The 14,907-nt window shown below is 42.7% G+C and overlaps 1 protein-coding gene across 11 annotated transcripts in view; it reads right to left on the minus strand.

The window, feature by feature from the left end:
- ZDHHC20 (zDHHC palmitoyltransferase 20) overlaps positions 1-14,106 on the minus strand; it is an 89,336-nt gene extending 75,230 nt beyond the window's left edge. For 6 of the 11 annotated variants that reach the window (XR_010582386.2, XR_001486264.4, XM_005585464.5 and 3 more), the window contains exon 1: positions 13,624-13,856. Coding sequence is in view for 7 of the 11 variants with exons in the window: in XM_005585464.5 (XP_005585521.1) it covers positions 13,624-13,741 (118 nt within the window). In the remaining 4 variants the exon portion in view is untranslated. Of the gene's footprint in view, positions 1-13,623 lie in introns of all 11 variants that reach the window. The other 5 variants (XR_012426745.1, XR_012426744.1, XM_074021701.1 and 2 more) reach the window with 1 other exon arrangement.
- Positions 14,107-14,907: the final 801 nt, after the last annotated feature.

The following is a 14,907-nucleotide window of genomic DNA, read 5'->3' on the forward strand; positions in this document are numbered from 1 at the left end:
AGGAGAATTGCTTGAACCTGGGAGGCAGGGGTTTCAGGGAGCTGAGATTACGCCACTGCACTCCAGCCTGGTGACAGAGTGAGACGCTGTCTCAAAACACATACACACACACACACACACACACACACTTTACATATATGTTTATATATATGGGAGAGGTTTTGTTTTATTTGCATTACATGCCCCAAACACAAGATTTGACTACTTATAACAAATATAATGAAAGACCTGCAAATAGAGCTTATAAATTATTAAATATTTTAATGGACAAATATATAATGAAAAGGACAAAACTTATAGAGTTACACAGATTTGAGCTTTAGTTTTATGTATCAATTGTATGGCCTCAAAAGAGACCTTTAACCTATAAGTCTTTGTTTTTAATCCATAAAACAATGCTAATAATCTCTCTCCAATAGAGTTAGAATTTAAAAAGACCTAACATAAGTGAAGTGCCTTAGACTACATGTCAGACACACAGTGGGCATACAGTAAATAATAATAGCTATTATAATTAACATTTCCTCCTGACAATTCAAGACAGTTTCCTCACCTGCCTAATGAACAGGCTGCCTGAAATCCGGAGGCAACTTTAAGATGACCAATAATACTAATTATCAATAACTGCAAGTTGTCTACTATATGAAAACATTCCAATTCTCCCTCTTCTACTAGCATGGGACCTGGCAGCTACACAATCAATTCACTCACTCAGCAAACATCTATTGAGAACATATTATACCAGACCCTACTTCAGGTTCTGGGAAGACAGCAGTGAATATACAACTCTGGAGAGAAACAAAAACAACTGTATGTCAAGTAATAACAGGCACTATGAGGGGGGAAAAATTCAGGGTGAGGAGACAGTAAAACAGGAAGTACTTCTTTTACAGAGGGTAGTCAGGCATGCCTCTCTGATAGGCGACTATCTGAACAGCCATCTAGATGAAGTGAGAGCTAGCCATGTGGAAATCTGGGAGGAGAGCATTCCAGGCAGAAGGAACAGGAAGCTCAAGGGTCCTCAGGTGGCCTGACAGATGAAAAGAAAGCTGGCCTGTTGGCTGAAGCAGAATGAGCAAAGGAAGAAATTAGGTCAGAAGCAGTGGCAGGCCAGAGCATCTAGAGCCTTATGTATTTTCAACTTTGAATTTCATTTTAAGCAAAGTGGAAAGCCATCGGAGGGTGCTGAGCAGAGGAGTAATAATCATGACTTGTGTTTTTTTTTAGCAGATTCATTAGCTCTTTAGGGGATAAGGGAAGAATATGCTGGAAGGAGAAAATACGAAAGTCTATTAAGAGCCTATGCATTGCATAAGGAAAAAATCAGTATAATCCCTCACCCAGCAACATACACTGTTAATATTTTGGTGTATTTGGTATTATTTCCTTCAGACGCTGAGGATATCCTCTTCATGCAATTAGTTTTAAAAGCTTCCCAGAAGACTTCACATTTAATAAGTTTGTGTTTGTTTTTATATGCTGTTCAAATAGTACATCCATAAAAATTAACTCTTCCTATGATTCCAATGAGTGGTTCAAAGTTCACAATAGTCAGTAAAATGAAGCACTGGGAAAGCCAAAATAGAGATGTTTTAAAACCAAACTTTTTTTTTAATTTTTAAAGACCTATGCATCTCTCTTTAAGTGAATCTATTCTCCATAAAACTAGTCACCTTTATTTTTTATTATATCAGTTATTTAAGTGTAATGCCCATCTGTTCAAGTATATGTTCTACATATCTAAGCAGTATCTAAATGTGTTGCTTATATGCTTACAGGAATAGTGTCAGGTATTAATCTTAAAATCCCACATGGTGATGATGTGGAGAGCTCCCTCCCTTAGACAACACACCCTCCCAAACTTCTGTCTATAGAAAATAGATTTCTTAAGTTAGAGATAAAATTAGAGGAAGAGTGGAAAGGAAATTATGTCAGCGACGTAATGAAGTAATGAGTCCATAATGCCGTAAAGGCCGTGCTAAGGCTTTTAGATATCCTGCTGAACAAGAGAGGAAGCCAGTCAAGGTCCTGAAAACAGGAGTAACAAACTGATATTAATCTGAAAAAGATCATTCTGACTGCTTCCTGGAGAACATATGGAATAAAGGTGGGGGTGGAGTAGAGGAAGACAGGTTTACAAGGATACTACAACAATATAAGTGATAATGTGGCATTAACAAGCCACCCTAAAACTTAGTTACTTGAAACAACCACTGTTTATTATTTCCTGCAATTGTGTGGGTCAGCAGTTTGGGCTCTGATCAGCTGGAACGTTTTTCTACTAACAGCAGTCATCAGGCAGCTCGAATGGGGTGGGAGTCTAAAATGGTCTTGTTCACACATTAGGGGTTTTGGCTTCTCTTGGCTGGGCCTCTTCTCCATGTGGTCTCTCACTCAGCAGTCTAGTCTGGACTCCCTTACACGATGACCAGAATGTCCCGAAAGAGCTAAGGCAGAAGATGTATGCTGTCTTGAGGCCTGGGTTCGAGAAGTATTAGGTTCTGGAAAGACAGCAGTGAATATAAGGCTCTGAAGAGAAACAAAAATAACTGTATGTCAAGTAATAATAGGTGCAATGAGGGGGAAAAATGCAGGGTGAGGAAATAGTAAAAGAGGAAGTACTTATTTTACAGAGGGTACACTCTTTTACAGAGGGTACACTCACACATCTACCACATTCTACTGGCCAAAGCAAGTACAAGGCCAGCCCAGATTCAATGGGTGGTAAACAGACTATTTCCTGGGGGAAGATGGTACAAATTATTATTATTATTAGTTTTGAGACAGAGTCTCACTCTGTCGCCCAGGCTAGAGTGCAGTGACACGATCCCAGCTCACTGCAACCTCTGCCTCCCGGATTCAAGCGATTCTCCTGCCTCAGCTTCCTGAATACCTGGGATACCAGGTGTGTGCCACGACCCCCAGCTAATTTTTGTATTTTTAGTAGAGATGGGGTTTTGCCACGTTGGTGAAGCTGGTCTCGAACTCCTGACTGTCAGGCCTCTGAGCCCAAGCCAAGCCATCGCATCCCCTGTGACTTGCACGTATATGCCCAGATGGCTTGAAGTAACCGAAGACTCACAAAAGAACTGCAAATGCCCTGCCCCGCCTTAACTGATGACATTCCACCACAAAAGAAGTGAAAATGGCCGGTCCTTGCCTTAAGCGACGACATTATCTTGTGAAATTCCTTTTCCTGGCTCATCCTGGCTCAAAAACCTCTCCCACCGAGTACCTTGTGACCCCCACTCCTGCCCGCCAGAGAACAACCCCCCTTTGACTGTAATTTTCCTTTACCCACCCAAATCCTATAAAACGGCCCCACCCTTATCTCCCTTCCCTGACTCTCTTTTCGGACTCAGCCCACCTGACCCAGGTGAAATAAACAGCCATGTTGCTCACACAAAGCCTGTTTGGTGGTCTTTTCGCACGGACGTGCATGACACTGACCTCAGGTGATCTGCCCACCTCGGCCTCCCAAAGTGCTGGGATTACAGGCGTGAGCCACTGCACCCAGCCGGTGCAGATTATTATAGTCATGTTTTTCAATCTTTTACACTAAGCAGAGATCATGGGGTTTAAAGGAGTATAATAGTTGCAGTAGTAGTGGTGAGAAGCAGCTGTATTTTATACATTTAATGACAGGACATGCTGATTAACCAAATGTAGAATGACTTTTCTTTTTTTTTTTTTTTTTTTGAGACGGAGTCTCGCTCTGTAGCCCAGGCTGGAGTGCAGTGGCCGGATCTCAGCTCACTGCAAGCTCCGCCTCCCGGGTTCACGCCATTCTCCAGCCTCAGCCTCCCGAGTAGCTGGGACTACAGGCGCCCACCACCTCGCCCGGCTATTTTTTTGTATTTCTTAGTAGAGACGGGGTTTCACCGTGTTAGCCAGGATGGTCTCGATCTCCTGACCTCGTGATCCGCCCATCTCGGCCTCCCAAAGTGCTGGGATTACAGGCTTGAGCCACCGCACCCGGCCTAAAGGAGTATAATAGTTGCAGTAGTAGTGGTGAGAAGCAGCTGTATTTTATACATTTAATGACAGGACATGCTGATTAACCAAATGTAGAATGACTTTTCAACCCAAGAAGTAGAAGGATACAGCTGTCATTTACTGAGCTATTAGGCGCAGCAGGTTCAGGTGAGAAAAAAAAGAAAATCAAGAGTTTTGTCTACAATGCCTATTAGATCTCCAAGCAGAGATGTCAAGTAAACAGATTAGAGTTTGGAGTTCACATACTGCTACTTCTCTGCTGGTAGGTGGGAGTGGGCAGAGAAGCAGCCAGGCTTTTATTTGCATGACTAGGCAGAAGATCTTCTCAACAGTCTGACTTGGTTTCCAGGTTGTCCACTATCTTTTTCTTCCACATTTCTTGTCTTTCAAGAAAGCAGGGAAGCCCCAAAGAAGGTTTAGTTTATGTGGGGAAATAAAACAGATCTTTTTTTTCATTTGAGTTTAGGAGGGTTTTTAAAAATATATATTTACAGAGCTCTTTCAGACCAGTTTGGTATCTGGTAACACAGAAAATAATACCAGGACAGATTAACTCACTAGTAGTCACGAGAAAAAAAAAAAACTTTTTCTTCAAAAATAATAAAAGTAAAAGAGAAGGCTAAGGTCACTGAAGAATTCAAATAAATAGGCCTTCTGGCCACTATCTTTCAAAGGCAAGTTATCTAGAAAATTACTACTCTCACATCTGAAAATAGATGTGAAAAGATAAAATTAATAAAAAGGTTTTTTTGTTTGTGTGTTTGTTTCGGAGACAGGGTCTCACTGTGTCACTCAGGCTGGAGGGCAGTGGTGTGATCATAGCTCACCGCAGCCTGGAACTCCTGGGCTCAAGTAATACTCCTGCTTCAGCCTCCCAAGTAGCTGGGACTAGAGGTGGGTACCACCATGCCTGGCTAATTTTTTATTTTATTTTTGTAAAGGCTATTGCTATGTTGCCCAAACTGCCCTTGAATTCCTGGCTTCAAGCGATCCTCCTACTTGGGCTTCCCAAAGTACTGAAATTATAGGCATGAATCACCATGCCTGGCCAAAAGTTTTTTGTTTTTAATTCACATTTAACTTTTCCTATAAGTATGCCAACCATTGAGAATAAGATTTAGGGAAACACGTTTTTTTAAACCATGTCGGCATAATTTCAAAGAATCACTGTTTTGGGCGGGCGCGGTGGCTCAAGCCTGTAATCCCAGCACTTTGGGAGGCCGAGGCGGGCGGATCACGAGGTCAGGAGATTGAGACCATCCTGGTTAACACGGTGAAACCCCGTCTCTACTAAAAAACACAAAAAATTAGCCGGGCGTGGTGGCGGCGCCTGTAGTCCCAGCTACTCGGGAGGCTGAGGCAGGAGAATGGCGTGAACCCGGGAGGCGGAGCTTGCAGTGAGCTGAGATCCGGCCACTGCACTCCAGCCTGGGCGGCAGAGCGAGACTCCGTCTCAAAAAAAAAAAAAAAAAGAATCACTGTTTCATAACCCAAAACAAAGACTGTATGTAGGACCAATAAACCATTTCATGTAGCCTTTACCACTAAAGATTGTGAAATACATGTTTTGTAACTATAATTAGTATTATTATTCTAGATGTTTGTGTGTCCCAACATTCAAACATGATTCAAGTGAGTTTACAAGACTATGATTCAATTCAATTCAAGTTATATTAATTTAAAGTCTACTAACACTAGGCTCTAATGGATACAAGAACAAACAGGACCCAATTATACTATAAGTCTTGTAAGCAGGATTATTCAGGCACATAAAGAAATATAAGAAAGTGCATACTTTTAATTTATATTCTAATTCAATGTACAAATGATGTGGTGAGGCTTACTAGAAATATATTCCTAAATAAAACTGGGTATGTTTTAAAAACAGAAAAATACAAATTAGGATGTGAGGTTGAAGAGTAGGGGAGAAATACTGATACATAATACACAGATAAACCTCAAAAACATTATGCTATGTAAAATACACCTGACAAAAAAGACCACTTATTGGCCAGGCGCAGCGGCTCACGCCTGTAACCCCAGCACTTTGGGATGCTGAGACGGGTGGATCACCTGAGGTCAGAAGTTCAAGACTAGCCTGACCAACATGGTGAAATCTTGTCTCTATTAAAAATATAAAAAAAATTAGCAGGGCATAGTGGCGCACACCTGTAGTCCCAACTACTTGAGAGGCTGAGGCAGGAGAATCGCTTGAACTCAGGAGGCGGAGGTTGCAGTGAGCCGAGATCGCACTACTGCATTCCACCCTGGGCAACAAGAGTGAAGTTCCATCTCAAAAAAAAAACCAAGAACCAAAAAAACACTTATTGTATGATTCCATTTATTTTTTCCCTTTTAAAATTTTTCTTGGTTTTTATGCTAATCTTTTCTGTACCCTTCCAATTTTAGTACATGTGTTGCAAGCATGTATTATTCCAGTTGTATGAGATATTCAGAAAAGGCATTTGGAGACAACATGGATTAGTGGTTGCCTTGGGCTGGGGGTGGGAAGAAGGATTAACTGTAAATGGGCATGAGGGATCTTAATGTTGTGATAGAAATGTTCTAGAAATGGATGGTTGTGATTACTGCAAAACTTGGCAAATTTACTAAAAATAACTGCATTGTACATCTTAAATTAGTGAATTTTATGATATGCAAACTGTGTCTCGATAAAGTTGTCTTTTAAAAACCAAAGGCAAAATTAAAACTTTTACAGACATACAAAAACTGAAATGATTCAGTCCAGCTGACCTGCACTACAATAAACGTTAAAAGAGGCCCTTTCAGGCAGAAGGAAATGACACTGGATGGATTTATAAAAAGAAATGAAGAGAACTAGAAATGGTAACTATAGGAATAAATGTATATATTTGGGGTTTTTAAAAACTAAATCTTTAAAAGCCATTAATATAATCAGCCGTTTAAACACAGTAGCAATATAGTGTGAGGTTTACAACATATAAAATGCACAACAATAGCATACAGGCAGAGATGGAAGAGATAGAAGTATACTCTTATAAGGTATTATATATGAAACAGTACATAACTTGAAGGTGGACTATAACTCAAAGATGCATGTTATAAGCCCTAAAGCAATCAATAAAATAACAAAAAAAATTACTAGTAATAAGCCAATAAAGGAGATAAAATAGAATCATTTTTAAAAATCAAAATAAAAAAATTGTAAAGATCAATTAATTCAAAAGAAGGTCAAAGGAGGAAAATGGAACAAAGAAGAGGACAGAAAATAAAACAAATAGCAAATGATAGACTTAAGCCTAACCATATCAATAATCACATTAAATGTAAATGATCAAAACCCCCCATTAAAAGGCAGAGATTTTCAGGTTGGATTTAAAAAGACCCAAATATATGCTCTTTACGAGAATCACAATTTAAATATAAGACATATACACATTAAAAGGACAGAGAAAGATACACCATGCTAACAATAATCAAAAGAAAGATTAGTGCCCATGTTAATATCTGCCAAAGCAGATTTTAGAGCAAACAATATCACCGGGGATAAAAAAAGTCATTTCATAATGTTAAATGAGCCAATTGGTCAATAGGATATCACAATCCTAAATGTTTTATGCACCTAATTACAGAGATGCAAAATACATGAGGCAAAAACTGATAGAACTACAAGGAGAAATAAATCACAATTATAGTTATACCTCTCTTAATAACTGAGAGAACAAACAGAGAAGAACATAGAGGACTTGAACAACACTACCAACTTGCCTTAATTGACATTTATGGAGCATTATGACATAACAGAATACTCCACCCAGCAACAAAGAGCACAATACATTGCTGAGTACAGACACATTTTTCGTAAGCACACATGGAACACTACTCAGACCACATTCTAGGCTCTAAAACAAGCCTGAATACATTTTAAAGGATTTAAGTCGTACAAAGTATGTTCTCTGATCACAAGGAAATTTGAAATCAATAACAGAAAGATATCTGGAAAACCCCCAAATAAATGGAAACTAAATCCATGGGGTCAAAGATGAAATCAAAAGTGAAATTAGAAAATAATTTGAATTCTGAAGGGTGGAAGCTGCAGTGAGCCAAGATCACGCCATTGCACTCCAGCCTGGGCAAAGAGCAAAACTGCCTTAAAACAAAAGAAAAGGATCTGTTTGTTCTTTGGGAAAGGGTCTTGCTCTGTAACCCAGACTGGAGTGCAATGGCACAATCATGGCTCAATGCAGCCTTGAACTCCTGGGCTCATGGGATCCTCCCATCTCAGCCTCCTGAGTAGGTTGGACTTCAGACACAAGCCACCATGCCCATCTAATTTTTTGTATTTTTTGTAGAGAGAGAGTTCTTGCAGGCATGGTGGCTCACAACCGTAATTCCAGCAATTTGGGAGGCCGAGATGGGTGGATCGCTTGAGGTCAGGAGTTCAAGACCAGCCTGGCCAACATGGCAAAACCTCATCTCTACTAAAAACACAAAAATTAGCCGGGCGTGGTGGCACATGCCTATAATCCCAGCTACTCAAGAGGCTGAGGCAGGAGAATTGCTTGAACCCAGGAGGAGGAGGTTGCAGTGATCCAAGATCACCACAGTGCACTCCAGCTTGGGCAACAAAATGAGACTCCGTCTCAAAAAAAAAAAAAAAAAAAACAAAAAGAGAGACAAGCCTCCCAAAGTGCTGGTAGTACAGACGTGAGCCACTGTGCCCAGCCCAAGAAAATAATTTGAATTGAATGACAACGACAACACAACATACTAAAATTGATAGAATAAAACTAAAGCAATATTTGGAGGTAAATTTGTAGGACTAACTAAGAAAGGGCTCAAATAAATGACCTTGGTTTCCATATTAATCTAGAAAAAGAGCGTATTAAACACAAAGCAAAAGAAAGGAGACAGTAAAGATCAGACAGGAAAACAACAAAACAGAAAAGAGAAAAATCAATGAAATAGAAAACGGGTTCTTTCAAGATCAATAAAATACTTCAGAATCAACTGTGTCAAGCTAGTGTGTACAATGACAGTGCTTAAGTTATTTATCTTAATCTGTCTCTAAATTTGAAGAAGTTATGCAGGAGACACAAGGAAGTATTTGGTACAGACTCAAAGGTTAGAGTCCGCTCCACAAATTTGTCTGAAAAAAATATAAAAGGTATACCTGTCCTTGGACAAACAACATAGCTCTTTTGAACAATACTTTCCTCAGAAGTAAAGGGACTGAATGAAATTATCTTTTTTTTTTTTTTTTTTTTGTTGTTGAGACGGAGTCTCGCTTCGTCGCCCAGACTGGAGTGCAGTGGCCAGATCTCAGCTCACTGCAAGCTCCGCCTCCCGGGTTTACGCCATTCTCCTGCCTCAGCCTCCCGAGTAGCTGGGTCTACAGGCGCCCGCCACCTCACCCGGCTAGTTTTTTGTATTTTTTTCTTTTTTTAGTAGAGACGGGGTTTCACCGGGTTAGCCAGGATGGTCTCGATCTCCTGACCTCATGATCCGCCCCTCTCGGCCTCCCAAAGTGCTGGGATTACAGGCTTGAGCCACCGCGCCCGGCCAAGATTATCTTTAAAATCTCTTTAAGTTCTAAGATTCTCTACATGCAAAGAAGAGATACACATCTACTAACAGCTCAAGATGACCCGAACAAGAAGATATTCTGATAAAACCTTGGGAACCAGAATTAGCACTTTCCTCAAAAATAACCATCTTGACCAAAGAGAAGAAGTTATTCAATCCACTCATACTTTAAATATCAACCCTGGGGAAAAAAAATTATAGAATTTCTGTCTAATTTAAAATCAAGGACCAATATTACTAATTACTTAATCTTTGCTTCTCAGCTTATCACTCCTGTGAGATGGCCATCTTACATGCATTACCCTCTTCCTCAATTTCGTCCTTAGTATTACTTCTGGTGAAGTGGGGGGGGGGGGGGTGTGTCTCTAATTACAAAATTAGGAAGTTACAGAAGGTGAGATGGAATGAGGGCCTCTTGGTAATCAACAATTTGTTCAACTTACAGTGGGTCAGGTATTTTTATTGTCTGAGATATTTAGGAATCTTCTGCCGCTGCCTTTTAAAAGAAAAGTACTTTATATAAATATACTATATACAGGACTGAAATCTGCCCTGAGTGTCCAGATCTGGACACCAAATAGATTAGTCATTCATTGTATAGTGGTTAACAGCATGGGCTTTGGAGCCAAAACCCTTGAATTCCAATTCTTACCATATTACTTACTGGCTCTATAACTGTAGACAAATTAACCTTTATGGGGATCATTATTAAGATTAAATGAATAAGGCCGGGCGCGGTGGCTCAAGCCTGTAATCCCAGCACTTTGGGAGGCCGAGACGGGCGGATCACGAGGTCAGGAGATCGAGACCATCCTGGCTAACACGGTGAAACCCCGTCTCTACTAAAAATACAAAAAAAAAACTAGCCGGGCGAGGTGGCGGGCAACTGTAGTCCCAGCTACTCAGGAGGCTGAGGCAGGAGAATGGCGCAAACCCGGGAGGCGGAGCTTGCAGTGAGCTGAGATCCGGCCACTGCACTCCAGCCCGGGGTACAGAGCAAGACTCCGTCTCAAAAAAAAAAAAAAAAAAAAAAAAAGATTAAATGAATACATACATGTAAAGATATAATTATGATCTTCTCCTCCTAGTTTGATAGAGAATACCATAATCTAAGAACATCCTATAGGCCGAGTGCAGTGGCTCATGCCTGTAATCGCAGCACTTGGGGAGGCCAAGACGGGTGGCCTGCCTGACGTTAGAAGTTGGAGACCAGCCTGACCAACATGGTGAAACCCCGTCTCTACCAAAAATACAAAAAAAAATTAGCTGGGCGTGGTGGTCAGCGCCTGTAATCACAGCTACTTGGGAGGCTGAGGCAGGAGAATCGCTTGAATCTGGGAGGCGGAGGCTGCAGTGAGCCAAGATCCCACGCACCATTGCACTCCAGCCTGGGCAACAAGAGTGAAACTCCGACTCAAAAAAATATATATAAATAAAAAAAAATCCTATAAAAATTACTAAAACAGCACTTTTAATTAAAACTCACACTTCCCTCCATTTAAGTCCTCCTATAAATATATCTATACATATTTCAGTGGGAGGGTCAGTACTTACGAAAACAAATACATACGAGTAGTTTAAAGGATAGTTTTAATATGAGTAAATACACATTTATGCTCAACTATTTTATACTCCAGTGACACTGCAGACCTCCCAAATTCTCTCTAGTTAAAATCAGATAACTCAGAACTTAATACAGCCTCTACATAAGACCTTTCACCACCAAATATTTTAAGATTCTGCCAAGCATCAGGCCATAGTTGTAGAATGTTTTAACTTAAAGAAACTGTAGGATATAATCTCTCCGGTATGGGTCTCAAGCCTAACTAAGTGATCTCCAAAAATATGCCGACCCCTTTATCCCCCTACACCATTATGGCCCAAACAATTACAGTTCCATTGACCCTCATAGCTCACTCAAGTTATATGGAAGAACGGAAAGATGTGGGTCACGTTCCAATATTAACAATTGTGGACCTAACCAAAAGGACCTATTCCTCAGAGTCTCACTTCCTCCACCTGTAGAGATACCTGTGCTCTCACATACTGAAAGAATTAAAGGAGAGGGTGAATGAAATGTTCTCTCTATCCCACTAGCACATGGCATTTCTCAATTCATGTTCATTGCGCTTTCTTTATTTGAAGCAGGTGAAAGAAATCAGAAGCAATTTAAGACTTTCCACAGCAACGCTTGATCTCATTTTTTAATATTTTTGACAAAAACCATCTACAGGTTAAGCTGTGGAATCTCAACATAAAAGCACATTTTTAGTGCTCCTTCAGCTTTACTTCAAAACCACTATGGGAATTAAAATAGAGTAGGAATAATCTTCTGATGGAATAGGAATGATATAACTTTTGGAATAAACGCTCACTTCACAGTAAATAAGAAGATTAAAGGAGGTATCATCATAAGTTGATGAGAATCCTATGATCACTATCACTTTCTGGAAGCAGCTCCCAGAAATATTTAAATCTAGTAATTTTAATAGACTCAAACATCATTTTTAGTAAACATTCTGGTATCCAAAAGGATGAGACTAAATAATGATATTGAAAAGATTACTATTATTTGGAAATGCATTCCACAACTAATTTATTCTGGGCCTACCTGCAGGGATAGTAGTCTCAAAATTAAGCGTTCTATAGGTACAAAGTAACTTTAAGAGTGGATGTTTTAATTTTAAAACTTACCCTTAAATTTTCTGAACCAAAGCGTTCTCTTCCATGTATAGAACTAAGGCTTTAACCAAATACTTGGTTGAAAGCTGTACAAATCCAAATATAATTGAAGTCTTGATTCTGCCACTTTCAAGAGTGGGTGGTACAAATTCTTCTCATTCATAACATTAGTTTCTAGCTCATGTGGTTCTTTATTCAAAGAATACTATTAACAGTCCTTCATAAAATGGTAGATTCAGTCTAAGGACTAAGAGTAGATCATTCTGGAATAACAAGGGATTACGTTTACAAACACCACTTACCATTTGGTCCTAGGTTTTCATAAAAAATTGATATAGGCAGCGGATGTACACAGAACAACCTAGGTGAGGCTGGTTTAAGTGTAAAATATCCACATACTCAAAGTCTGAGAACAATTGACTTAAGACAAAACAATCTTGGAGAAATTGCCCAATATCACAAATATAGCAGTCACCCCTAAACGGTGTTTTGATTAATGACAACCAATTTCCTTCAATCTTAAAGGCAACCAATTCAAGCCAGTAGGTTAAATCCTTGAAGTACACTGCAATGCTACTCCTTTTTTCCAGGGAATCAGGTAAGAATTTTGTGCTAAGAACTAATCACGGAAATGGAAGTAACGAAAACAAGACGCCAAAATATAAGAAATATAAGCCTCCTTAATAATCAGTCAAGAAAAAGATAATCAGGTTACGTCTCCTCCCACCCATTCGTTCTGTCTTAACCTTTTGCAAAAGTCGGCTAGATTCAGAGGAGAAATAAATGAACTTTACAACGAGTCAAGTACCACCAAAAAATCAAAAGCGGCAGCTCACTAGTCCTCCAGGTCTGACCCGCCTCCAGCCCGAGGCCACCAAAAGACACACCTCCCTTCCCCCAACCCGCCGCAGCCGGCTCTACAGGTAACAGGCGTTTCTTCTCGCGCTGTTTGAACAAAAACAATCCAGGAGGAACACGTTTGGTTTTTTTAAAAAATGAACAAAACCCAAAAAGGCCACAAACACAACCTACACCTTCTAAGAAGAAGCCGGACTACTCCCGTTCTGCACGTTCCTCCCCAGGAGGATGTGGACCCCCCGGGTCGGCGGGAACCAGGAAGCTCTGGGGCCTCCCTGGGCCAGACCCGCACCCGGGAAGCCGCCGCGAGGCTTCAGGAGCCCCAGGTCGCCCGAAGGCCGCGCCGCAGGCTCGAACAAAGGGCGGGTGCAGCGGCCTCGGCGCTTCCGAGCGGGGTCGGGGCCGGACGCCCGGCGTGCGGCGCCGGCTCCACAGAGGCGGCGGGCGCGGGGCTCCGAGGCCTGTCTCGCGCCCGAGCCGCGGCCCGCGCCCGCCGCAGCCCCCGGGGACGGTACTCACACACGCAGAGCTCCACCACGTACGCGTAGTAGGACCAGACGACCACGAAGGTGATGAAGAGCACCGGCACCCAGCCCACCACGCGCTGGCAGCAGCGCCACAGCGTCCAGGGCGCCATGTTCCGCGGGCGGCTGCCGAGACCCGCGTCCCACCGTTCTGGGGAGCGCGGGAGCCCCGGCGGCGGCGGCGGCGACTCGGGCGCTCCGGGCGGCTCCTGGTCCAGCTCCCCTGCCTTCGAGGCAGGGCTTGTGGGAGCAAAAGTCCGAGGCGCCGCCGGGACTCCTCCCGTCCCGGCGCCCGGCCAGGTCCCGCCCCCACCCCACATCCCGTGGCCCCCCTCCCCCCGCGTCCGTCCCCGCCCGCCCGCCGCGGGCCGCGGGCCGCCCCCGGTCTCCGCGCCGTTGGGGGCGGGGCTTCCGCGGCCGGGGAGGCCGGGAGGGGGCGGGGCCGCGGCTCGGGACCGCCCATGGGGCGTGGCGGGGCTGGATGTGGACAGGCTGGGCGGACGCGGGAGGTCGGGGCAGGAGGGGAGAAAAACACGCCCTTGATGGATGAGAGGGACAGGGGATGGCCGTCGTGGATCGAGACTCGTTGGGGGAGGGAGACTATGGAAATGATTTCATAGCTGATTTGTGGATCTTGGGCCTCTGTGTACACAAGTTGCTCCACTGGGGTTCCTGGGACATTGAGTAGTTGAGGCACCGTTTCAAACATGACAAAGCCATTCCCCACTCAGTGTGCGAAGAATGCACGTTGTCAGAAGGCTCCTCCTGTGATTTTTATGTCCATCTTGGCGGAACCCCTCCGTTTCTTGAAGATGGAATGGTAGATATCTGTAATTTCGGGTGGAAGCCGTGTAGGGTCCATCAGTTTGATTCGTAACCCAAATTTAAGATTGAGTAGCAAGAAGGAAAGAGCATGTAAATGGCCCTCTCGTCCCGCAAACGACTACGGAAATTTAAAGAATTTATTTACCACTTGAGATTGCTAAGCAATGACGATAATCATATAGAACCCAGAAACATCACTGTGAAGACTTCATAATGCAAGGTCAGACGCATTAGAAGGGATTCCAGGGCCGGGCGCGGTGGCTCAAGCCTGTAATCCCAGCACTTTGGGAGGCCGAGACGGGCGGATCACAAGGTCAGGAGATCGAGACCATCCTGGCTAACCCGGTGAAACCCCGTCTCTACTAAAAAATACAAAAAACTAGCCGGGCGAGGTGGCGGGCGCCTGTAGTCCCAGCTACTCCGGAGGCTGAGGCAGGAGAATGGCGTGAACCCG

The sequence above is a fragment of the Macaca fascicularis genome, chromosome 17, assembly GCF_037993035.2.
Source record: "Macaca fascicularis isolate 582-1 chromosome 17, T2T-MFA8v1.1".
Lineage (NCBI taxonomy): Eukaryota > Metazoa > Chordata > Mammalia > Primates > Cercopithecidae > Macaca > Macaca fascicularis.